General features: G+C 45.7%; 1 protein-coding gene across 1 annotated transcript in view; it reads left to right on the forward strand.

The window, feature by feature from the left end:
• SUMF1 (sulfatase modifying factor 1) overlaps positions 1 to 26,402 on the forward strand; it is a 278,363-nt gene that overhangs the window by 66,034 nt on the left and 185,927 nt on the right. Inside the window, exon 3 of the mRNA XM_069206353.1 lies at positions 2,700 to 2,774. Within this exon, the coding sequence (XP_069062454.1) occupies positions 2,700 to 2,774 (75 nt within the window). The remainder of the gene's footprint in view (positions 1 to 2,699; positions 2,775 to 26,402) is intronic.

Below are 26,402 nucleotides of genomic sequence, written 5' to 3' on the forward strand. Positions count from 1 at the left end.
CCAGCCTTTCTGCTGCCTGAATGAAAGCGTTTTAACCATGGCGGTTTCAGTTGAACGTACAATAAGATTAATTTGGTTCCCTGAATGCGTTTTTTAAAAACGCAAACCACAAAGGATATCTTGTTACCTCCTTTGAGGATGTTTTCTTTGTTTAAATGCTATATCACAAAAGCCCAAAAGAGCGAACATTTGGCTTCATTTAGGCGATTATCTTTATCGAATGTAAATAAAATAATGTACATATGTTCTAGGGTTCGATAGTGGTGCTGGAATATCCTACTGGATGACTGAGAGAATCCTGCACTGGAGCCTGGTGTAAAGGCAGCGATGGGCTTGGACACTTAGACAGCTTTGGGTTTCTATTTCAAAACAAACTGCAGAGTTAAATGTTTTTTTGTCTTCGGAACCTAAGCTCCCTTTTCACTCTCCTATAAACAGTCTCAGTGTTTACCTGCAGAAACTGTAACAAAGCTGATGCAAGAGAGAACTATGATGTCCAGGGCATCTTTTGTAGCAACTTTGTGACCAACAAGCCCTCTGCTGCTGTCTTCATCCGTGTGTCCTTAGGGAGACTACCATGCCTTAGAGGTCCACCTGTAGCATCTGTGAGCCCTGGAGAGAGCATGCTTTATAAGGTGGCTGGTTTACACTTATGTGACCTGAAGGACTATGCTGAATAGACATCCTTTACCTGACTTTGTGACTACCAATGTAACTTGAAACAACACTCCTGTGAAGGTTTCTCTTCATGGACTGCTGGACAAGCTTGTTCATGGGAGGCAAGATGGCGGAGCAGAGTTCAATCCAAGCAGGGATTGGCCTCTAAGATGCAGTGGTACCCCATCCTGCTTTATGCTGCAGTGGGTTACAGCTGCTGCCCTAGGAAGGTTGCCTCATTTCGCATTGCACAGATAGGCATGATATATGTTCTCCGCAGTATGTCCTGCTGTGGGCAAATCCCTCCACAAGAAGAGTCGAGATACTGTAGGGCTGGAGGTGGGGAGAGGAGTTGGCCTGGCGGACTATTTACCCTGGAGTAGCCGGAACACAGCACAACAGAGTGGTGCAAGGGAAGCCGCTGAGGAACTAGTCAATCGTGTCTGATGTGTCACCAGAACACAGCAGAGGATGGAACAGGCTTGCCCGGCTGTTCAGTGTGCAGAGTGGCTATTGTAATGCAACATCCGAGAGGAAAGGGGTGGTGCGCTCGCGTCCAGCAGCTCAGAATACGTGGCATGTGGCACACTGAGTCATTCACCAAGCAGACCATTAGAGGAGTGGTGCCGAATGATCACTGTTATTTTCTCCCAAAATAGTGCTGAAAAGAGCGCGACGTTTTTCAGTCACTTCTAGCAGGCAATGTTAAGAGGATACTTCCTCTCCTCCTAATGTAGCTCAATGTGGGAACGAGACAAATATTACATTGGATAACGGGGAAAGGATCAAGGTATACAACATGGGAACGACCGTAGAGGGAGCCTCATTGGGCACATCAGTGATGCCTATGGAGTGTATGGAGCCAGTGTAAAGCCTCACAGAAGGACAAACAAGAAGGTTGAGGGCACGAATGTGGGTGTGAAAAAGGTCAATTTCATGGAGAGAGCAAGGGAATTCAATTTCCTCTCATTCCCTTAGTTTCTAAATTAAAGGATTTCACTCTATGCCTCTCACCAAAGGCTAAGCTGTATGCATTCTTGTTACAGGGAACACCTGAGAAGGCAGGGGAGCTGAACTTGGGTTGAGGGTGCGGGGAGGTGCTTGGAGATGTGGTGTGGTAAGGCATATGAAATGTAATATTCCAGCAGCAAGCACTGTTGTGATTTATGGTCTCTATAAGTTGACATCCAATCCACTTTGCAACTAAGATCTAGATGTGGAGTCACAAGCCCTGGAAAATCCATTGGCACTGTTACAGATAGATGCCCACATTTTATATCCACAGCAAACACACTTCAAACTTAGGCCCACCATACATCTGTCGGAAGGCACACTGGTGTCCTTCATTGGGAGCCAACATGATTGACGTTACCCACAGAAGGCGAGTGATGAATTTGCAAGACGTTGAAGAAAGTGTGCAGACAGGTGGGCTCTCATTCATGTCACCGTCTGTGTCCGCAAATGCAAAGCTACTGGAAGGGGATTACAGGATGTATGGCTCAGGTAACAGGAATGAAACTGGATAGCTCTATTAAACAATATATATTTATTATATGGGGGAAAGTGCAGTCCTAAAATACTTGAAAATATGGATGGCCCAGGGCCTTAATACGGCAGAGAGAGACAGGGCAAAAAAAATTAATGCCAGAGACTTACCAGCAACTGGGGAAAAAGATAAACTGGTGAGTGCTGGCCGAAAAAGTGGTATATGAGGGTAGGGGTTGCCCAAAGAGATGGGAAAAAATATAGACTGAATGGGAAACGTATCAAAGTCAATAAAAAAACATTATCACTAAGTGGTGCCCTTCAGTGTGAAGTGTGTGTGAGGGCCTTTTGCAATCTGCAGCATATTTCACACCAGGCCGGACTTGCATGAAAGTGCCCGGTTTCCACTAGCACAAAATCGTTTTTTGCCAGCATATAATACAGATAAATATGTTGAGTTCTTGCTTGAGACTGAGTTATCCATTTCCTAATTTCCCACTAATATTGGCTGCTGCTGTCCATCTGTCTGGTCTCAGTGATTTCTCCTGTTTTTCTAGGCAGAGCAGTTCGGAGACTCCTTCGTCTTTGAGGGGCTACTGAGCGAGGAGGTGAAGAGCAGTATTCAGCAAGCGGTAAGTAGTGGCTCCTAGGAGGTGTTGAATGTTGTCCTAGGCAAATTAATGAGAGGCGCTCTATTGCAGGTGGGGAGCAAGATCCATTACTGAAGTTAGTCGTGCCCTCTTGAAATAGGGTGTAACGTCCCACAATTGGCTGGGAGTGGCGCCCCCTGCTGAGGGTTGTGGTGTACTGCTGCATTAAATGGGAATTTGATCTAACTTCAGGTGTAACTTTGACATTTCATTGTAGATGAGGTTGAAAGTATGATTTATCTTGCACTGAGTCCTTTTAATTTGTTTCAATTTCCAATGTTAAAATGCTTGTTCCTAAGGCGGCCTTTGTTTTACAATTCTAGGGAATGGCATTGAATAAGTAATGCATAATATTCAATGTGCCTATAATATATTGGCCTGGATTATCTGGCACACAAAACTTTATTTTAGTACTATTTGCACATCAGTGTATTAGCTTAGATGAATTTAAACCATTATCTATTGTTTATTTCCATATTGAAAATGATTTTAACTAATCAATTGATAAAGCTTAACTAACTGATACAATGTATTTTTCTAGCACCGTTTGTCACTGTTTCCCATGCCGTTATTTTGGATGCCATGACACTGGAGTTTTTATTTTAGATCACCATACTTTTTTGTCACAATAGGTTTATGTGACTTAATTTCAGACCACTTTATTTATTTCTTTTTTTTTTTTTTTTAAATGGTTAAATATTTCATACTTTTTCAAATTTATTTTTTATGTTTGTTACAGTAGTGTTATTCACTTATTAGGTTGAGCATAGCAGCGCACAAGCGCTGCTTTTACGACATGTTGTCATCTATTTTGTCTTTTAAACACACCCACCTCACGCCCATCACTATCGCTCATTCATGGGCCTGCCCTTCAAAAATCCTTTATCATTGCTAAATGCTTTACGTTTGTCCCTCCTTGGTGCGGTTTGGTTACCGCCTTGGACATCGATCCTGTTACATGGCTAATTGCACTTTTACCCATACGTAAGACTGCGAGTGAACTTATTTTTCCTTTTGTGTGTCTTCTTCACACTGGTGCTCATGGCTGCCGTGGCACTTTGAATCGGTTCAATTATATGGAACTGTTTTACTCTTCATTTTCAATTTATGTGGCAAGAAAAGTCTGGTTAGGAGTTTAAAACGCTAATAGCTCTAACTCGAGCAAATGCGACACCCCTTGCATTGCAGATGCTAGTTTTTTTTTTACAAAGTAAGTGCTTCTCAGAGAGAACATTTTTCTAACAGAATATAAACAAGAGACGAGACATGCCAAAGAATGGCAGGTCTACCAGCCAACCCCCCACTGTGATCCAAAAGGACCGGCCCACTGGGACTCTATCTGTACTTCACTGTAGCTATTTCAACTTAAAAGACAAGTTCCAATAGCTAAGAGACTGAACATCATGTATTTACCTAAATTCACTTAAGTAAGCTAATATACAACCCTTGTTCCTACATGCACCTATCAGTTAACCAATATAAACTCTTGAAGGGTTCACGTGAAATGCACTAGAACGATACATGTATTTAAATCCCTCTTAGAAAGGCTTTGAAGCTCATTTATAATGAAAACTTCATGTTATTTTCAATTCTGAGCTTTGCTACCTTCCCTTGCCTGCCTCCCAATGTACTCAACTGCCTGGACTTTTAACTGTGAAATAGTATGATTATAAATAATGACATTTTTGGCCATTGGAAATCTACTATTACCAGTGCGATGAGTGGATTTGGTTCACATAAGCGTGGCTTCACCTTATGAAATCTTTCGCCTAAAAGTATGCAGCAATAGCATTTCAGCAAATCCATACACAAGACCTTTCCTAATGAAAGTTGGCCAACATTGAAGTGGTATTCCTTCACCTGTCGACGGTTGTGATGCGTTTTCACTTTTACCCCTTTAACTGGTAGGGTCTGTCCTGTGCTTAATTTGTAAATAAAAACGTGCCGGTGCCCAAAGCCCTCCTCTTAAATCAGGGGCTGCTGCAATTAAATGTGGGAACACGGAATACTGAGGCAGCGTAATCCTGAAGCCATATCGGGCCTCTTCAATACGTTTAAAGCCCCTCCCTGCCCCTTCAGCTCACTCCTGCAGCTTTCTACTTTCTCCCTTTGTGACGATTTCTCATTTTTCCCTTCCTCTGTCTTTCCCATATGTCTCTTTTGCTCGCACCAAATGCTTGAGGCAGAAGAATAAGCGCCGGCCCTCAAAAATAAGTGCCAGTGCTCAGCACCGGAAACAGCAAGCACAAATTAAGCACTGGGTCTGTCGACCTCAACCCCCGTGCTGAACCCTTTCTGACGTTTGGAATGGGTTCCATTTATGTCTTCAAAACATTTTCCACAGTCCAAATCCAGGTGAAATTTGCATCATTTTTTTCCATATGTTTTGCAATAAAGTGTAGATTCTTTGATTGCGCCAATATAAGGTGTACCCAGCTTTCTGAAACAAGCAGAAAGATTTTTTTTTTTTTCGTCAGTGGTTTTGCACTTTTGTAAATGATAGCCAATTTCCAATTTGCGTTTTTTTTTCTTTTAGCAACTTGTGGTCACAATTGGTGTGAAAACATCAGTGAGCCCATAAAACATTACTTTTCTCAAGGCTAAAGAACATTCGCAGTTCAGCTGGGGCTTATTTGAGTAGATTATCGAAGTGTTTTCCCAAAAACATTTATTCGTTGCACTCACAAGCGATTGAATGGGGAAGGAGAGGAGAAAAACATGTGTCAAGGTTTACATTTTTGTAACTTCTCTTAGGAAGGCTGATCTATGAAAGTAATGCACCGGTTACATTGTCCAGACTCATACACTCGTGGATATACATAGGTGTTTTTTTGTTTGTCCAAAATTCTGCAATATGCAAAGCCAGCAACTGAGTGGGAGCCTAGAGATTTTCCGTTGTGTACTTAACATGCATCTCTGGACCATGAAAACTAAAATGAATAGAAATTGGGTATCAACAAAAGCTATACATTTTGGGAATGTACTCAAGAATATATTTATGGATAGGAGTAGTTCAGCCCACTCTAAATGATGAATTGCCCTTAATGCCATGCAATTGTGAGGTGATTTTTGGTAGTGGTGTTTTTGTGGACATTTTCAATAGGAATCTAAAATGATTATTGAAAATCGCATACCATCATGCATACCTACGCTTTTCAATAAATGTAGAACCCCCGATCTGTAGGTCGACTGATTGTACACAACGCAAAAGGCCAAAGTCTGTAACCATGTCAAGGGACTCTGAAATGAGGAAAAAAACGAAACTTTCAAGATGAGGGGTGGTTGCCACAAATCATCCGATTCTCTGATGCCACGTATGGATATCCCTCCTGTTCTGTTTATGCATAACAGTACGTAAATACCACAACCCACGTAGCAGACCTGCGTGGGAGAGAGACCTAGGCACTACAATAATGGGTGAACATTGGTGGTACAGCTGCACACAGACAAAAATGCTGTCTATCAACCACCAACACAAACTGATCCATTTTAAGTCCCTCCACGTGGCATATTTTACACTTGAGAGGCAAGCCATGATAGATCAAGATGAATCTCGTCACTGCCCTCGATGTAATGCAGAACTCACTGGGGCCTATCATTTAACTTGGGCCTCCCATCAGACAGTTCTGGTGGGAGGTTCTGGATACCATTGCTAATGTGACTGGATGCACTATTGATCTGCAGTTCTTGATTCGCTTGGTGGTCTATGTAAAAAACCCATCCTCTGGTGTGTGCCACCTAGCTGCGATGGTATTCATGATAGCCAAAAATCCGATTGTCATGCACAGTGGCGGGCCAACAAGCAACTGGCTTGAGGATACAGCAACCTGCGATGACAGAAGTGAGAAGTTTGACGAACTTCAGCCCCCCACTTCGCAGCCTAAAGACATATAGGGCCTGCTTCAGCTTTATTTATTCTGTTCCTCTGGAGACGACACGCCACAATCTCCTGTGTCACCACCCAGAATTAACAGAGAAGAGACCTGAGCTACGTACATGTCCTATATTATGGCTGTATCCGGCATCTTCGACAGATACTGGCAAGGGGGTCCACCTACTGTATTTTGAGAATTCCCTTCTGCATACCGTGTTGGATGCTTTCCCAGTATAATAAATTGACACAATATTAACACGTTGTACTCCTCCAAACCGCTCCTCCGCCTTAAGTGCTATGAGGGCTGATTCTGGACTTAAGTAGCTCTTAAAATCATGCAGCATCCTATCTATGCTATATCATTGTGATGACATACCTACTATTTTCTGTAATGGATACATGCACCATGATTACTAATGTGTCAATACTCGCTAAGTGTCAGTGGTCTGTTGGAGAAATGTTGAATAAAGTTTAATAAAAAGCAAAGAAAAAAATGAGGGGTAGCTGCAGTATTCGTGCCAACTTGTGACCAGCACATAGAGAGCCTTACCAAGCCCAGACAATTCTGAAAACTAGAGGCCTAGGCTTCTAAAACTAGTATAACTCCTTTGTGTCTGTTATTGGAACTTTTCAACTCTAAAAAAACAGTTGCACTGCTGTTGTGTATTTTCATTTAGATCTGGTATTGATGGTCAGTGGATGTTAGACTTGTATACCTTTCACTTCAAGTAGACGGTCAGTCGTAAAGAATGATTGAGAAACTATTAGAAATGTCAGGAATTAAAAAGGAAGTTAAGAAAGGTTCCATCTACATGATATGTCTTGTGAAGTTGCATAACCTGGTTTTTAAACTGCCTACCTGCCAGCCAAGCGCCACCCCACGCACACCGCCAACCAAGTGCCAACCTACGCACACCGCCAGCCAAGCGCCACCCCACTCACACCTCCAGCCAAGCGCCACCCCACGCACACCTCCATCACTTATTTTTTTGTTTTTAAACAACAAAGAAACCACTAATTATAAATAAGTACAAAACTACAAACACAAAAGCTCTAACTGAATACATGACAGTAATGCCAACCGTGAAACTGAACATATAAAAATATAAAACCACAGTTTACGCTCACGGAATTTCCCAATAATTCTTCTGTGTGTGGTAGCTCCTGAAACAGCCACCCACACACAAAGCCCAGGCTTTGAAGGACAATTAGGGCAGTACATCCTAGTCTCCTTCCTGATACCAAACATAAGACTTACGAGCAGCAGTGTAAGGTTCCAACCTCTGATCTACTCTATCAACACCACCCATGTGCTTATTAAAGTCTAAAATGCACACAGGTTTGCGCTCTTCAGCAACTTGACCCCAAACAGGCACAGGTGAAGTACTCTCGTCATGGATGGTAGTTAGCATGTACACATCCCTCCTGTCTACAAATTTCAGAGCTAGCAGCTCATCATTCTGAAAGGCACTGCACTGTCCCTTATCAAGCTTTTTTTTTTTTTTTTTTTACAGACAAGCTCTCTTAGATAGCCTTTCAGATTAGAGCGGATTGTGCCACAAGCAACAGTTTTCACTCTGAACAGCTCCTTGAACAACTGAACTCCAGTGTAGAGGTCATCTACATATAAATGGTGACCTTTGTTAAACAGTCATCTACCAATTTCCCACACAATTTTCTCACTAACTCCAAAAGTGGGTGGACAACCAAGGGAGGTCAATATTGGAATCCCTACGAGTGTAGACCCGGAAATTATAAACATATCCTGTACTACTTTCAGACAGCATATACATCTTAATTCCATACCGTGCCCTCTTGCTAGTAATGTACTGCCTAAAAACCAAACAACCCTTGAATAGGACCAAAGACTCATCTACAGATATTTCTTTGCCTGGAACATAGATCTCTGAAAACCGATCTACCAAATTATCAAGGACGGGTCTAATCTTAAAAAGACGGTCCGAATCAGGGTGATCTTGTTGCAAGGCTAAAACATTACCTACAAAATGCAACATCCAAAGAAGAAGCCCATACCGGTTACGACTCATGATGGCAGGAAATATAGCAGTTGCCGTCAAGGGACTAGTAGACCAATATGAAGACAGTGATGGCTTCCTTATCAGCCCCATCAAAAAAGTTAAACCCAAGTACTTTTTCAACTCTTCCAGATTTGTGGGAATCCACTGGCTAGCTCTAGAGTGTGGCCTGAATCTGGCAGCGTTGTCCCTCAAATACTGCTCTGCATGCAAATTAGTCTGCTCAACAATCTCTTCCAAAAATATATTGTCCATAAACAACTCAAAAACGTTTTCCATATTAACTCGACACCCAGTGAAAACAGTAAACGCAGGCAACTGTGGCTGCTCCATGTTTGGTGTAACCCACGTGTCAGGTCTTCCAATGGGAAGCCTTTCAGCCGCTGGGTCATGCACCATTGGTACATCAGTGTACTCCTCTAAAACAGGCCCTTCATCAGCACTGAGAGTGGCTTCATCATCAGATGATTCCTCTCTGACAGAAAATTCACTTCCTCCTCTGCATCAGATGCAGAGTCCGTCTCATAATCATGGTCAGAAGACGACTCAAAAAGCGCACCAACAACCTGCTGAGCTGTCATCCTGCGGCTAGCAATGATCCTTCCTACAAACATTAACTCGAAAAATACACCACCAACAACCAGCACTGTGTAAGATAAGTAAAAAACCAAGTGTAGCTTTATCACTAAGAGTTATAAACTCAAAAACTATACCGCTCACTTGCCTGAAAAAGCTTGACTCACCAGCAACTACTCTGCACAGCCACCGCAATCACCAATGATATCCCACTAAAGAGAAAAAAAAACAAATTAGACATAAGACAACACAGTAATCATTGTGCATAAATCTAAGGACAATTTCACACACAATGCTGCAGTCAGTAACCACCTACATATTCAGTCACCAATTAATGTATTGCATAAATCTTCAAGATGTGTATCCAATGTTATTCTATTTTATGGATCTCTGTCGCCAGAGTACCAAAGTTGGGCATACTGTCAGCTCAAGAATATGAAAGTAGAGTGTAATGACAAGGGTGTGACACATAATTTTTAAGATTAAAGCAAGATTCTAGGATGTGATATACAATTTTGGGAATTAGAACGAGATTGGTGGGACAAACATGGAGTAAGTCAGACAGTGAACTATACATAACCACCAAGTACAAACAAAAAGATATGCTTTGCATTTTTTTCATTTTTGAGTAGTATATCAAATCTTTGTGTATATAACCTTTGAAGAAATTATTTACTTAGATTATTTTTCTTATTGTTTTTGTATATTGTGATGTTTAAAATATGTGTGTTCGTCCTTGACATAGTTGGGTGAATGTTGTCTTATGTGGTGTGTTTGTGTCTATGGAGTGTTGTTTATTGATTGACTTGCCTTTGGAGGAATGTTATTTATCATTTCGTTATATATTAGGAATTTATAGGCCTGTCTTTTTGATATATAATAAAGGTATTTCCTTCTTTTCAGAAGAGGAATATTCCACTATCTTGTTTTTTCCCTATTTATGACATAGGAGAGGTGCTCTTGTTTCTCGGAATTGTTTCCCTGGTTCTCTCTCCTTATAGCTTCAGGGACACTTTTGTGTGTGGTTCCCTAAAAAAAAAAAAACGGCCAATCTGCCCCCAAGGGGGCAGAAATGCCACAGAATATATTGCTCTCTTTGGGGGGCGACCTTGCCCAAGGGGCCAACCCCCCACACAAAACACACACATGATCCCTGGCGCAAAGTGGATTCTGAGATGGGCCTGGAAAAAAAAGTAAATAGGCCGATCTGCCCCCAAAGGGGGCAGAACGGCCCAATAGTGCTTTTTGCCCCTTGGGGGCGAACCTTGCCCAAGGGGGCGCCCCCCCAACACAAAAAAAAAAACTAAAGAAAAAGTCCCTGACGTCTTCATGGTTTCTGCCCATCCCCCCTCATCTCCCCCCAGAAGGGCCTAACAAAAAAAATAGGCAGAAATGGCATAGATTATATTGCCTCCTTTGGGGGGCAACCCTTGCCCAAGGGGCCACCCCTCGACACACAGCGCACGCACACACACACACACACACACACACACATGCTCCCCAGCTGTAAGTGGATTTTGCCCCCCCTTGGGGACAGATGAGCCTAAAAAAAATAGGCTGATCAGCCCCCACAGGGGGCAGAACTGCCCAATAGTGCTTTTTGCCCCTTGAGAGCGACCCTTGCCCAAGGGGGCGTCCTCCAACACAAAAAAAAAGAAGAAAAAAAATTCCTGGCGTCATCATGGTTTCTGCCTCCCCTGGGGGCAGAAGGGCCTACAACAACTAGGCCAATCTGCCCCCAAGGGGGGGCAGAAATGGCCCAGATTACATTGCCCCCTTTGGAGGGTGACCCTTGCCCAAGGGGCCACCCCCCCCACACAAAGCGCACACACACACACACACACACACACATGATCCCTGGCTCTAAGTGGATTCCTGCCCCAAGCCTAAAAAGAAATAGGCCGATCTGGCATCAAGGGCGGCAGAACTACCCAATAGTACTTTTTGCCCCTTGGGGATGACCCTTGCCCAAGGGGGCACCCCCCCCCCCCCCCCCAACACAAAAAAAGAGAAAAAAAAATCCCTGGCGTCTTCATGGGGCAGAAGGGCATACAGTGGCCTAGATTACATTGCCCCCTTTGGGGGGCGACCCTTGCCCGAGGGACCCCCCCCCCCCCCCCACACAAAGCACACACACACATGATCCCTGGTGCTAAGTGGATTCTGCCCTCCTTGGGGGGAGAAAGGCCTAAAAAAATAGGCCGATTGGGGGCCGAATTGCCCAATAGTGCTTTTGGGCACTTGGGGGCGACCCTTGCCCAAGGGGCCGCCCCCAACGCAAAAAAATGAACAATAAACAATCCCGGTGTCTAGTGGCTTTCTGCCTTTCTTGGGGCAGATTGGCCTAAAAATAAGGCCAATCTGCCGCCAATGGGGGCAGAAATGGCAAAAAATACATTGCCCTCCAAAGTAGAGCGACCCTTGCCCAATGGGGTCGCTCTCCAGCACAGTAAACACACACGCACACACACTAATTCCCTGGTGTCTAGTAGGCATCGCGATCGAGCAGCAGGAATGCTCAGAGGCATTGAGGGAAAGGAAAACCCTTTCCTTTCCCTCGATGCGTCTTTCAGAGGGATCCCCCCCTGCCCAGAGGTAAACCTTACCTCCTTTCCCGAAGATGCGCTGGAAGCAAATGGCTTCCAATGCTTCTTTGCACCCTTTCATGATGTCAGCGCGCTGTATCATGGGGGTGTGTGGGGAGGGGCCCAGCGCCGACCTGGGGGGGAGGGGGTCCCTCGGGCTAGCGCTTCCCCTGAGGGCTGGTAAATGGATGTAATGGTTATTTCCATGGTGCCTCACAGGCGCAGCCATGGATGTAACCATTACGTCCATGGCGAGCAAGAGGTTAAAGGGGCGGGCCATGGCGGATGAAGGGGACGAGGGGGAGTGCCTGTTTACTCCCCTTAGTGTTCATGTGTGTTCGGCTGGCCGTCTTGGGCCAGCCAAACACACACGCACACTGTGCTCTCTCCAACCTGGCACTGTGTTGCCGGGCTGGAGAGAGTGGGCACAGGCCCCCAGTCTGCCTTGGAGCACCCTGGCTGGGTGCTCTGGACAATCCAATCCAGGATTGGCCTCAGGACAGGCTGGGAGCCTGTGCCTACTAAGGGGACAGAGGAGAGGCACGGAAGATAAGTTTTTTTTATTTTTTATTTTTTTTTACTATTTATATTTTTATATATTTTATTTTTCATATTAATATTCAACCCATCCCGCTCCTTTGAACCCCTGTGAGTCGCGACTGACTATGACCACATATTGTGGGTGGGATTGTGCTGTTAAGTCTATCCACTGCTGCAACTTGCAATAGTCAATGGTTCTCTAGCCACGTCTCTGCCTCCGTCATAACCTCTTTATTGACGACTTATGTAAAAATTGTGGTTTAAAATGCACCATTTGGTCCTGTTCTATACCTCTAAGAACAGTCATACTTGCTGATTCTGTTCTCTCGTTCGATCCAGTTTGAGATAGGCATTTACATCCGACCGCTTTCAGAGCTTACCACCACAGGATGGACGTGCTGACTGCTAACATTTTGAAAGTGTTTTTGGTGAGCGCCAGATGTGTGCCTGAAGGTACTGCTGTGATATTTTACTCCATCCTTTTTGTTTTCTGTTGTTTGCCTACTTACAGATGCTAGCTCAATAAACACGTTATAGCACCTCGACCGCGGCAGTAAGCGCTATGTAAATGGAATTAGAAATAGATTCAGCAGTAGATAGACATGGGCTCTTTACCAGTACGTGCCATCTGAGACGATTGGTATTTACATTGTCGGACTTGAAAAACATGATGTGCTGTTTTCAGTGCCAGATTAGCCGTCGTAAATTGCGAGGTCATTCGTTGAGCACACATTGCTGTCCCCTTTGTAGCGCTGGATTTCACACACATTAAAATGTAGCGCCCATTTGGTGCTTTGGGGCACTGTGCCTGATGCTGCCAGTTTCCGGGACGCTGCTCTGGCAGCGTGTGCAGGCCGGAGAGCGGCTGCACGAGACCCATTTATTAGGCGCGCGTGAGCTTTTATGCCGAAGCCCTCGGGCCATCGCTACTGTTGAAAAATCCTAATGAAATCGAGTGGTCACTTCCAGCTGCATCAGCTGAAAAGATAGCAGTCGGCTAAACAAATTGTGGTGGGAAGGGGGGCAGGCTAAGAAGCATGTCACGCGGGATGAAACCTGAGCACGGCTAAGTGCATCTGTGCAGCTGTTGGTCCATAAGCATTTATTCATTGCATGAAGGGTTCCAGTGCTCTAACATGGTTGGTTATCTGGGCATTTCAAAACTGTAATTATTCTGCAGTTTCTAAGCCCGCTCTTCCGAATAAGGGCCGAGTTCATGTGAAGAACATTAGTGGAAATGAAACCTATTAATGCCAGGAAATTTCCCCATGTGATAATTAAACTGTAGATGAAAGTAGATTGTCTTATTAAAAAGTAGTCCGCATTTTACTATTAAATGAATATTTGAAAAGTGTAATAAGATTCACTGACTACATCTCCCACAATGCTGTGGAACCTTACTTAAGGCAGCTCTACTTAAGGAAGACACCGAACAAACACGTTCTGTGCTTCTCTGTTTGAGCCCTCCCACAATCCGTCTTCCTCTTCTTCAGGCGTGTGGCTTCCGGGCCAGTGGTCCGTGCCGAGGGCTCGCTCCCTCGCTGGAAGGGGTACCTGGGTATTTTCCCATTTGAATTGATCTGCAGCATTGAAACGCAGCACCACCTAACACGACTGAAGTCTTTAATTGAAGTGCTTTAAATAAAGCCATGCATCTTATTAAAGTGCTTTCTTTTAACCCCTTCGCTGCCAGGCCTTTTCCCCCTCCTGTGCCAGGCCTTTTTTTGCCTATTTGGGGCAGTTCGCGCTTAGGCCCTCATAACTTTTTGTCCACATAAGCTAACCAAGCCAAATTTGCGTCCTTTTTTCCCAACATCCTAGGGATTCTAGAGGTACCCAGACTTTGTGGGTTCCCTTGAAGGAGGCCAAGAAATTGGCCAAAATACAGTGAAAATTTCGTTTTTTTCAAAAAAATTGGAAAAAGTGGCTGCAGAAGAAGGCTTGTGGATTTCCCCCTGAAAATGGCATCAACAAAGGGTTTGCAGTGCTAAACTCAGCAGCTTCCTAGCTTTCAGGAACAGGCAGACTTGAATCAGAAAACCCAATTTTTCAACACAATTTTGGCATTTTACTGGGGCATACCCCATTTTTGCATTTTTTTGTGCTTTCAGCCTCCTTCCAGTCAGTGACGGGAATGGGCACGAAACCAATGCTGGATCCCAGAGACCTAACCATTTCTGAAAAGTAGACAAAATTCTGAATTCAGCAAGGGGTCATTTGTGTAGATCCTACAAGGGTTTCCTACAGAAAATAACAGCTGAAAAAGAAAAATATTGAAATTGAGGTGAAAAAAACATCAATTTTTCTCTACGTTTTACTCTGTAATTTTTCCCTGCAATGTCAGATTATGGAAAGCAATATACCGTTACGTCTGCTGGACTCCTCTGGTTGCGGGGATATATAGGGCTTGTAGGTTCATCAAGAACCCGAGGAACCCAGAGCCAATAAATGAGCTGCACCCTGCAGTGCGTTTTCATTCTATACCGGGTATACAGCAATTAATTTGCTGAAATATAAAGAGTAAAAAATTGCTATCAAGAAAACCTTTGCATTTCCAAAAAGGGCACAAGATAAGGTGCTGAGGAGCAGTGGTTATTTGCACATCTCTGAATTCCGGGGTGACCATACTAGCATGTGAATTATAGGGAATTTCTCAAATAGATGTCTTTTTTTACACACTCTCCTATATTTGGAAGGAAAAAATGTAGAGAAAGACAAGGGGCAATAGCACTTGTTTTGCTAATCTATGTTCCCCCAAGTCTCCTGATAAAAATTATACCTCACTTGTGTGGGTAGGCCTAGCGCCCGCGACAGGAAACGCCCCAAAACGCAATGTGGACACATCCCATTTTTTAAAAGAAAACAGAGGTGTTTTTTGCGAAATGCCTACCTGTAGATTTTGGCCTCTAGCTCAGCCGGCACCTAGGGAAACCTACCAAACCTGTGCATTTCTGAAAACTAGAGACCTAGGGGAATCCAAGATGGGGTGACTTGCGGGGCTCGGACCAGGTTCTGTTACCCAGAATCCTTTGCAAACCTCAAAAATTGGCTAAAAAAACACATGTTCCTCAAATTTCTGTGGCAGAAAGTTCTGGAATCTGAGAGGAGGCACAAATTTCCTTCCACCCAGCGTTCCCCCAAGTCTCCCGATAAAAATGATACCTCACTTGCGTGGGTAGGCCTAGCGCCCGCGACAGGAAACACCCCAAAGCGCAACGTGGACACATCCAAAATTCTGGAAGAAAACAGAGGTGTTTTTTGCGAAGTGCCTACCTGTAGATTTTGGCCTCTAGCTCAGCCGGCACCTAGGGAAACCTACCAAACCTGTGCATTTCTGGAAACTAGAGACCTAGGGGAATCCAAGGAGGGGTGACTTGCGGGGCTCGGACCAGGTTCTGTTACCCAGAATCCTTTGCAAACCTCAAAATTTGGCTAAAAAAACACATGTTCCTCACATTTCTGTGGCAGAAAGTTCTGGAATCTGAGAGGAGCCACAAATTTCCTTCCACCCAGCGTTCCCCCAAGTCTCCCGATAAAAATGATACCTCACTTGCGTGGGTAGGCCTAGTGCCCGCGACAGGAAACACCCCAAAGCGCAACGTGGACACATCCAAAATTTTGGAAGAAAACAGAGGTGTTTTTTGCGAAGTGCCTACCTGTAGATTTTGGCCTCTAGCTCAGCCGGCACCTAGGGAAACCTACCAAACCTGTGCATTTCTGAAAACTAGAGACCTAGGGGAATCTAAAGAGGGGTGACTTGCGGGGCACGGACCAGGTTCTGTTACCCAGAATCCTTTGCAAACCACAAAATTTGGCTAAAAAAACACATGTTCCTCACATTTCTGTGGCAGAAAGTTCTAGAATCTGAGAGGAGCCACAAATTTCCTTCCACCCAGCGTTCCCCCAAGTCTCCCGATAAAAATGATACCTCACTTGCGTGGGTAGGACTAGCGCCCGCGACAGGAAACACCCCAAAGCGCAACGTGGACACATCCAAAATTTTGGAAGAAAACAGAGGTGTTTTTTGCGAAGTGCCTACCTGTAGATTTCGGCCGCCGGCACCTAGGGAAACCTACCAAACCTGTGCATTTCTGAAAACTAGAGACCTAGGGGAATCCAAGGAGGGGTGACTTGCGGGGCTCGGACCAGGTTCTGTTACCCAGAATCCTTTGCAAACCTCAAAATTTGGCTAAAAAAACACATGTGCCTCACATTTCTGTGGCAGAAAGTTCTGGAATATGATAGGAGCCACACATTTCCTTCCACCCAGCGTTCCCCCAAGTCTCCCAATAAAAATGATACCTCACTTGCGTGGGTAGGCCTAGCGCCCGCGACAGGAAACACCCCAAAGCGCAACGTGGACACATCCTAAATTTTGGAAGAAAACAGAGGTGTTTTTTTGCGAAGTGCCTACCTGTAGATTTTGGCCTCTAGCTCAGCGGCACCTAGGGAAACCTACCAAACCTGTGCATTTCTGAAAACTAGAGACCTAGGGGAATTCAAGATGGGGTGACTTGCGGGGCTCGGACCAGGTTCTGTTACCCAGAATCCTTTGCAAACCTCAAAATTTGGCTAAAAAAACACATGTTCCTCACATTTCTGTGGCAGAAAGTTCTGGAATCTGATAGGAGCCACAAATTTCCTTCCACCCAGCGTTCCCCCAAGTCTCCCGATAAAAATGATACCTCACTTGTGTGGGTGGGCCAGGTGCCTGCAACAGAATAAGGCCCAAAACCTGAAGGGATAGAAGGGATAGCACAGCAAGTTTATAAGGGCATATTCTTTTATAGATCTTTAGACGGACTCTGCTTTGGGGACCCACATAAGTGAGGTGTCATTTTACTTGGGAGACTGAGGGGAAAACTGGGGAGTAGGAATTTTGTGCTGGAGCGGTGATCCTACTAAGAAAAATCAGGAAAATATGCTTTTTTTTATGCAAATTTTGAGGTTTACAGAGGAGTCTGGGTAAGAAAATGTTGGGGGAGCCACACAAGCCACACCTCCCTAGACTCCTTGGGGTGCCTAGTTTTAAAAAGTTTCTGGGTTTTGTAGGTTTCCCTACATGACGGCCGCACCCAGGACCAAAAACATAGGTGGGCCCTCCCCCCCAAACACAGGTATTTTTGGAATATATCACTTTGATGTGTGCACATACGTCCGTGATGTGCCAAACACTAAAATTGTGAAAAGAAACACACTTAGGTTATGTGAAGAAGACCCCTCACCCACCAACCAAGTTGGTGGCATGCTTCATCATCGGGGTCCCACCCGAGGCACCTAGCGTGTCTCAAGTGTGCTGCGACGCCTGATTACAGCGGAGCAGGTTTTGTCATTTGTACCACACATACTGGTTGGATTTGGCACGAGGGTGAGTGATGGTTCAGTAGATCAAATTTTATTAACAAGAGATTTCACAAAAGTGAAATGCACTGGTAATAACTGAAAGGCCAAAAAACTGAACCAATGACTCACAGCTCGTGAGCTGTAAAGCCACGACAAGGCACCAACCGCTTTACAGTCCATTCACACACCTTTCATACATGACATGCACTAGACCATTCACGCCGCCAGCCACGGGCCCAGCACATTACAAGACTCTCATCCACAGACAGCGCCAGTCAAGGGCCCATCACTTTCATACGCCCACATGCCTGATACAGCAATCACACCAGCTGATGAGTGTGTGGACTGGCGTTTGGCCGGCACTGCCAGCCAAGCGCCACCCCACCCACACCACCAGCCAAGCGCCACCCCACCCACACCGCCAGCCCAGCGCCACCCCACACACACCGCCAGCCCAGCGCCACCCCACACACACCGCCAGCCCAGCGCCACCCCACACACACCGCCAGCCCAGCGCCACCACACCCACACCGCCAGCCTAGCGCCACCCCACACACACCACCAGCCAAGCGCCACCCCACACACACCGCCAGCCAAGCGCCACCCCACACACACCGCCAGCCAAGCGCCACCCCACCCACACCGCCAGCCAAGCGCCACCACACCCACACCGCCACACCGCCAGCCAAGCGCCACCCCACACACACCGCCACACCGCCAGCCAAGCGCCACCCCACACACACCGCCAGCTAAGCGCCACCCCACACACACCGCCAGCCAAGCGCCACCCCACCCACGCCACCAGCCAAGCGCCACCCTACACATGCCATCCCCCTTTTTTTGTTTTTAAACAACAAAGAAACCACTAATCATAAATTAGTACAAAACTACAAACACAAAAGCTCTAACTGAATACATGACTAATGCCAACCGTGAAACCGAACATATAAAAAAATAAAACACCAGTTTACGCTCACGGAATTTCCCAATAATTCTTCTGTGTGTGGTAGCTCCTGAAACAGCCACCCACACACAGCCCAGGCTTTGAAGGACAATCAGGGCAGTACATCCTAGTCTCCTTCCTGATACCTCTTCGAGCACAGACTCTACATCTCTTAGCAGGAAAGTTTTTTTTGGCCGTGGGAGGAATGTGCTCAGCAAAGTGACGATCTTTCAATCTAGCCACATCCTCCACCACTGCTTCTCTAGGAACTCTTGCCTGTTCCAGCACAACAAGGCTAGCTATGATAGACTCCTGAAATTTCACAAATGTCATCCTTGACTCTGGAGAACTATCCTTAAACACAACAAAAGCATTAAAAGTTGCCAAGTGGAACAAGTGGAACAAGTGAAGCGCTAATTTCTTATACCACACATAAGACTTACGAGCAGCAGTGTAAGGTTCTAACCTCTGATCTACTCTATCAACACCACCCATGTGCTTATTATAGTCTAAGATGCACACAGGTTTGCGCACTTCGGCAACCTGACCCCAAACAGCCACAGGTGAAGTACTCTCATCATGGATGGTGCTTAGCATGTATACATCCCTCTTGTCTACAAATTTCAGAGCTAGCAGCTCATCATTCCGCAAGGCACTGCACTGTCCCTTCTCAAGTTTTTTACAGACAAGCTCTTTTGGATAGCCTTTCCGATTAGAGCGGATTGTGCCACAAGCAACAGTGTCCACTCTGAACAACTCCTTGAACAACCGAACTCCAGTGTAGAAGTTATCTACATATAAATGGTGACCTTTGTTAAACAGTCGTCTACCAAGTTCCCACACAATTTTCTCACTAACTCCAAAAGTGGGAGGACAACCAGGGGGGTCAATATTGGAATCCCTACCAGTGTAGACCCGGAAATTCTAAACATATTCTGTACTACTTTCTGACAGCATATACAATTTAATTCCATACCGTGCCCTCTTGCTAGGAATGTACTGCCTAAAAACCAAACGACCCTTGAACAGGACCAAAGACTCATCTACAGATATTTCTTTCCCTGGAACATAGATCTCTGAAAACCGATCTACCAAATGATCAAGGACAGGTCTAATCTTAAAAAGACAGTCAGAATCAGGATGATCTCGTGGCAAGGCTAAAGCATTATCTACAAAATGCAACATCCGAAGAAGAAGCTCATACCGGTTACGACTCATGATGGCAGGAAATATAGCAGTTGCCATCAAGGGACTAGTAAACCAATATGAAGACAGCGATGGCTTCCTTATCAGCCCCATCAAAAAAGTTAAACCCAAGAACTTTTTCAACTCTTCCAGATTTGTGGGAATCCACCGGCTAGCTCTAGAGTGTGGCCTAAGTCTGGCAGCGTTGTCCCTCAAAAACTGCTCTGCATACAAATTAGTCTGCTCAACAATCTCTTCCAAAAATATATCGTCCATAAACAACTCAAAAAAGTTGACGGGCAAAAAGTTTTCCGTATTAACTCGACACCCTGGAAAACCAGTAAACGCAGGCAACTGTGGCTGCTCCATGTTTGGTGCAACCCATGCGTCAGGTCTTCCAATGGGAAGCCTTTCAGCCGCTGGCTCCTGCACCATTGGCACATCACTGTCCTCCTCTAAAACAGGCCCTTCATCAGCACTGAGAGTGGCTTCATCATCAGATGATTCATCTCTGACAGAAAATTCACTTCCAGAATCCTGCACTTCCTCCTCTGCCTCAGATGCAGAGTCAGTCTCATATTCATGGTCAGAAGATGACTCAAAAAGCACACTAACAACCTGCTGAGCGGTCATCCTACGGCTAGCCATGATCCTTCCTACAAAAATTAACTGGACAAATACACCACCAACAACCAGCACTGTGTAAGATAAGTAACAAAGTATAGGTTTATCACTAAGAATTATAAACTCAAAAACTATACTGCTCACTTGCCTGAAAAAGCTTGACTCACCAGCAACTACTCTGCACAGCCACAGCAATCACCAACGATATCCCACTAAAAAGAGAAAAAAAAAAGCAAATTAGACATAAGACAACACAATAATCATTGTGCATAACTCTAAGGACAATTTCACACACAATCCTGCATTCAGTACACCACCTACAAACATGTCATTCATGCATTGCAACAATACTCACTTGGAGTAAATTTATTTACTTACCTAAAACATGCAACTACGCAAACCGCAGGACAACTACTGCCAAAACTGCAACAAGCCACAGCAAAGTCAGCAAAAGCTTTGAACTAGAACAAAAAGGAGAAAAACTGTTATTATCATAAAAGCAAATACTTCGCCAGTTGACAAACACTCCGCCACTAACCATTTTTTCATTTTCCCTTGTGTCTAGTCTTCTCTGCTTGGGGGAAGATGGGCCTAAAAAAAAATAGGCCAATCTACCCCCAAGGGGAGGGGGCAGAAATCGCCCAGATTACATTGCACCCTTTGGGGGGGGTGACCCTTGCCCAAGGGGCCACACCCCACACAAAGCACACACACACACACACACACATATAGTATCCCTGGCGCTATGGGGATTCTGCCCCCCTTGGGGACAGAAAGGCCTAAAAAATAGGCATATCTGCCCCCAAGGGGGGCAGAACTGCCCAATAATACATATGGGCCCCTGGGGCCGACCCTTGCCCAAGGGGCCGCCCCCCAACACAAATAAAAAAAAAACAACAATAAAATCCCTGGTGTCTAGTGGCTTTCTGCCCCCCTTGGGGACAGATTGGCCTAAAAATAAGGCCAATCTAGAAACGACGATAAATACATTGCCCCCCAGGGGGAGCGACCCTTGCCCAAGGAGCCAACCCCCAACACAAAGCACACATACAAAACATAATATTTCTGGCGCTATTGGGATTCTGCCCACCTTGGGGGCAGAAAGGCCTAAAAAAAATAGGCCTATCTGTCCCCAAGGGGGGCAGAACTGCCCAAAAATACATGTGGGCCCCTGGGGGCGACCCTTGCCCAAGGGGCCGCCCCCCAACACAAAAAATAAAAACCAACAATAAAATCCCTGGTGTCTAGTGGCTTTCTGCCCCCCTTGGGGGCAGATCGGCGTAAAAATAGGGCCAATCTGCCCCCAAGGGGGGCAGAAACGACGATAAATACATTGCGCCCCCGGGGGGAGCAACCCTTGCCCAAGGGGCCACCCCCCAACACAAAGCACACATACATACATACTATTTCTGGCGCTATTGGGATTCTGCCCCCCTTGGGGGCAGAAAGGCCTAAAAAAAATAGGCCTCTCTGCCCCCAAGGGGGGCAGAACTGCCCAAAAATACATGAGGGCCCCTGGGGGCGACCCTTGCCCAAGGGGCCGCCCCCCAACACAAAAAATAAAAATCAACAATAAAATCCCTGGTGTCTAGTGGCTTTCTGCCCCCCCTTGGGGACAGATCGGCCTAAAAATAGGGCCAATCTGCCCCCAGGGGGGTCAGAAACGACGCAAAATACATTTGCCCCCAAAGGGGAGCGACCCTTGCCCAAGGGGTCGTTCCCCCACACTAATAAACACACACACACATAGCGAAATCCCTGGTGTCTAGTGGGCATTCCTGCTGCCCGATCGCATCGCGATCGGGCAGCAGGAATGCTCAAAGAGACATCGAGGGAAAGGAAAACCCTTTCCTTTCCCTCGATGCCTCTCTCAGAGCACCCCCACCCCGCACGAAGGTGAAATACTCACCTTCTCCCTTAGACGCGCTGGAAGCAAATGGCTTCCAGCGCGTCTTTCCCCCTTTCCATGAAATCAGCGCGCGATCGCGAGCTGACGTCATGGGGGGGGGCGTGAAAGGGGAAGGGATTCCCCTTTCAGCCCTGGCCTGGGGGTGTTGGGGGGCGGCCCTCGGGGGAAGCGCTAGCGCTTCCCCCGACTGCCAGTCCCAGGACGTAATGGTTACGTCCATGGCGCCACACGGGCGCTGCCATGGACGTAACCATTACGTCCCTGGCGGGGAAGGGGTTAAAAAACTGAATTGTTTATGAGAGGCTACTTTCTTGAAAATGTATCGTTATTTTACGGTTTATTGAAGTTTGAAAAATTGTATGTAACCTTTCCTTCTCGGTGCTGTATGTGCCTTTACTGCACTGGTGTTTTTGTTTTATTTTTAGGTAAGGGGTGTGTTGGGGTAATGGGGGCAAAGTGTAATTTTAGGGTATAGGGATGGGTGCAGGTAAAGGGGACAAGGGTGATTTTTGGGTTAAGCTGTGGATGTAGGAGAATGCTACAAGCCTCTGTTATTTAGGGTAGAGTGGGTAAGGTAAAGGAGGTTATTTGTTATGTTGGGGTTTAGAGGTGGGTAGGATTAAAGGAGATGGGATATTTTAAGTTTTGTGGGTGGATAGAGGGAAAGAGGGCAAGCGTGATTTTAGGTTTAAGGGTTGGGTAGAGGGAAAGGGGGAAAAGGTTTGTTAGGGCTCAGGGGTCGCCACTAGAGGTAAAAACTGAGGTATAGGGTTCTTACCCAAAAAAGGTGCGATTTGGGGGGTAACACCCAAAAAGATATATAGCAATCTTAAAGCACAAAAAAGTGGAGCAAACATTAATATGTGCAGAGTAAAGACTTGCATTGTAAAGCTAGTTATCATTATTTTAAATGAAATGGTGGAGTAAAGGCTTGAGGAGAGCGCCTGACTACATGTGAAACTGGTACTTTGACTTCAGAGTTTGCCCGGGTGCCATGAATATCTAGCGTGTGTGCAGAGGAGACTCTCCATGATGATGAGAGGCCTAGCAGCTGTTCCGTGTCCTGAAGGCGTGCTCCATGCATGCCCTTACAGAGCTGGTGGGCTACATTAGTGTCAAGGCTGTATCATGTAAGGTATGGTGGCGGCATACAGTTTTTGGCGATTTATAGTTTGACCAAACCTTTTTCTCTCTGAGAGAGGCCATGTCCTTATGATACCTCTGTTATGCATTGTGTTGACATCCCATGTGTGTGCGGGCGCACGTGTGTATATGTGTACATTAAGTGTGTAATTACCTGTATGCTAGTAGAGCTCTGTGACTATGAGTAGTGAAGCTAGTGGGATCAGTGTTTGCATGCCCCGGGTTTGGTATGGCACAAGACTGAGGATGAGAACATTGTCCCTAGTCAACTGGACAGTATATCCGTCACCGTTGTGACTGAGTAACCCCTCTGCCAAACTCTAAATCAGGCCCACTGTTAGCAAGGGACTTCTAATTATTTCTATGCACTGTTGTTTGGTTGATGGTAGGGGCCACCATTTCTGTTGTTCTTGTTGAGGCTGAGGAAGTTTCTATGAAAGTCCTGCCCTTTTGTTGCTCCCTGATTACTGCTTCAAGAAGGCTGATCAGAGACTGGTCCAGAGTGCTCACACTTCATTGTGTCCATGTTTTGGGTCCTTCTTGCTTGTAACCAGTTTCATACTCCTGCGAGGAGCATCCCCTTACACCAAGGCTGTGTCTGGAGAGCAGCCTGCAAATGAGATTTGAAAAGGGCCCAACCTAAATCTGTTCCAAAGCATGACACAGTGGATCCTCATCCCACCTCTGGAAAATGTGTATAATAGTTGGATTCAAATCTTCTCACTTTGTTACAGTTCCTAGTTCTTCATTACTAAGGAAAGGAGTTCTCTGCAGAGTACTTGGACTACTCTGTGACCAGGGTTGGTGTCTGTCTGGTTGCCTGTCTCACAGAGCTGTAGGGACATCTTCTGAAGTCTTCACTTTATGCTGGGATAGCAGGGCCTGCTTAGTGCCTAGAAGCTTGGCTGCCTGCTGAGAGAGGGAAAGAGTCTTCTCGGCCATGTAGGAGGAGAGCATGTCCAGGGGAAGTCTGGCATGTTCCTAGGATGGGAAACACCAAGGAGAGAGCTAAGCCAGGGCTGACATGCTGCAAGTGGGTTTCCAGGTCTGCACGCTGAAAACTTAACCCAGTGGACTGCAGAAATTCAACAACCATCATGGCTACCTGGTAGGAGCTGTAAGTGGCGATCTGTAGCTGCCAACACTGACTGAAAAAGATTCTGCTTCGCGTCTCACCTAGAGCCGACTGGCCTGGGAAGGCAGCAGCTGCCATGGACATATTCTTGCTGATCAATAGGCCTGGTGGCCTTAGCTGCTTTGTCCTAGGACCCGTCTACAGTCGGCCACTGGAGGGCCGCAATAGGTCATTGGAGGGCTACAACTGCTGAAGACTTACTGACGAGAACAACAGGACCTGCAGTGCTGCCTTCATCTGGCATTCTTGTCTTGAAAAGAGACTGCTCAGCATTCCAATGACATGGACTGCGCCTAAGTTCACCCCCACCCCTGCCACGCCAATGACCACTGCAGAACCAACAATGACATAGCATTTATCTCCACCTTCAGTAGGAACAGAGAGAATGTAACAAGCACCAAAGCATCTAGTGGGAGGACTTGATACTTTTCTGCCCACATCATTAACATGGGTAAAGGTGAGCAAACTGTGATGGTGCATCTGAACCTTTGGGGTCAGTATTAAATAATCTGCACCTGTGCCTGATTCATACCTCTGAATGCCTGGGACTATTATGGATAAGATTGGGCTGGAGAGATGAATGTAGAGCAGGTATTGAGCCCAAGGGAGATTCGTAACTGGATTTACCACCCTGCATGAGCCAATCAAATTGCATTGTGCAGTATTTGGTTCTACTGTGTAACCTATGGTAATTTCTTTATCATAAAGACAAGCATTGGGCTGGATATTAGGTTATTGTTTCTATTGGTTGGTAGTTGAGTTCTGAGCTGTTGCATCCCACACTACCTCCATGGGACGCTTGCAACAGCTTGCCTCTACCCTGAGAGTGAACTGTGGGAAGTGTTGGGCCCAGTTTGCTTGGGCAGAGCAGGTTGAGCCCCAGAACACCAGTGACTAAAAACATCAACCACCACAGATGTGCTCCAGAAGTCCCCGTATGTCCCATGGCCCCTCTGAACAGGGTTTAACAGCTACCGAAGGCAAACACCTGTGAAAAGGTGTGTGCTACTTTGAGTGCTGTCGCAATCTGTGTTTGTACATTAGGTACATCGTCATGAGCTACAATATAAGTCTTTGAATGAATGGTTTACTTATTAAATCGGTTTTATTTATAATCATCTGTTTGGTTAATGGTTCTTGCATAGCAATAAAACTGCCTTGTGATTGCTCCAAAGTGCTTGAGATGGAGAAATATTTGGTAGCCAGCTTGTGGTGGGAAGATCCAAGTGCCACTTTCTTCTCAGCATTAGGCAATATGTGGTACATTAGTGATTTAGAGTAGAGTAAGTAGCTCATCAAAACTGTGGGTCCTCCAGAATTTGCCTTTTAAGAGGAAGTTCCACTCGAGAACATTTTGTAGCACTAAAGAGACCACAATTCACAGTCGCCGAATCCACCAATAATTTTATATGTTAGAGTCCAGCCTGCAAGAGCATGCGCTAGTACATGCTTCTCGTTTGCTAGGCACTGTTATAAACAAAAAGAGCTTGGAGCCCTCCCAATGCTAAGCATTTGTTGGCGTGCATGGAACTCTTTTTTACATCCTTTTAATTAGCCAAACCAGGACGAGCATCATTTCCATACCTCTCTGTGGAGCAGGGACCAAGCACTGGTTGATTCAACTTAATAGGTGCCCGTCTCGTGCTCCCTACGTGATTGAGGTACTGTTTTGTTCTTTTAAACTCTTAGTTCCATGCAAACAGAATGCGTGTGTCAG

Source organism: Pleurodeles waltl, chromosome 9 (genome assembly GCF_031143425.1).
Source record: "Pleurodeles waltl isolate 20211129_DDA chromosome 9, aPleWal1.hap1.20221129, whole genome shotgun sequence".
NCBI lineage: Eukaryota > Metazoa > Chordata > Amphibia > Caudata > Salamandridae > Pleurodeles > Pleurodeles waltl.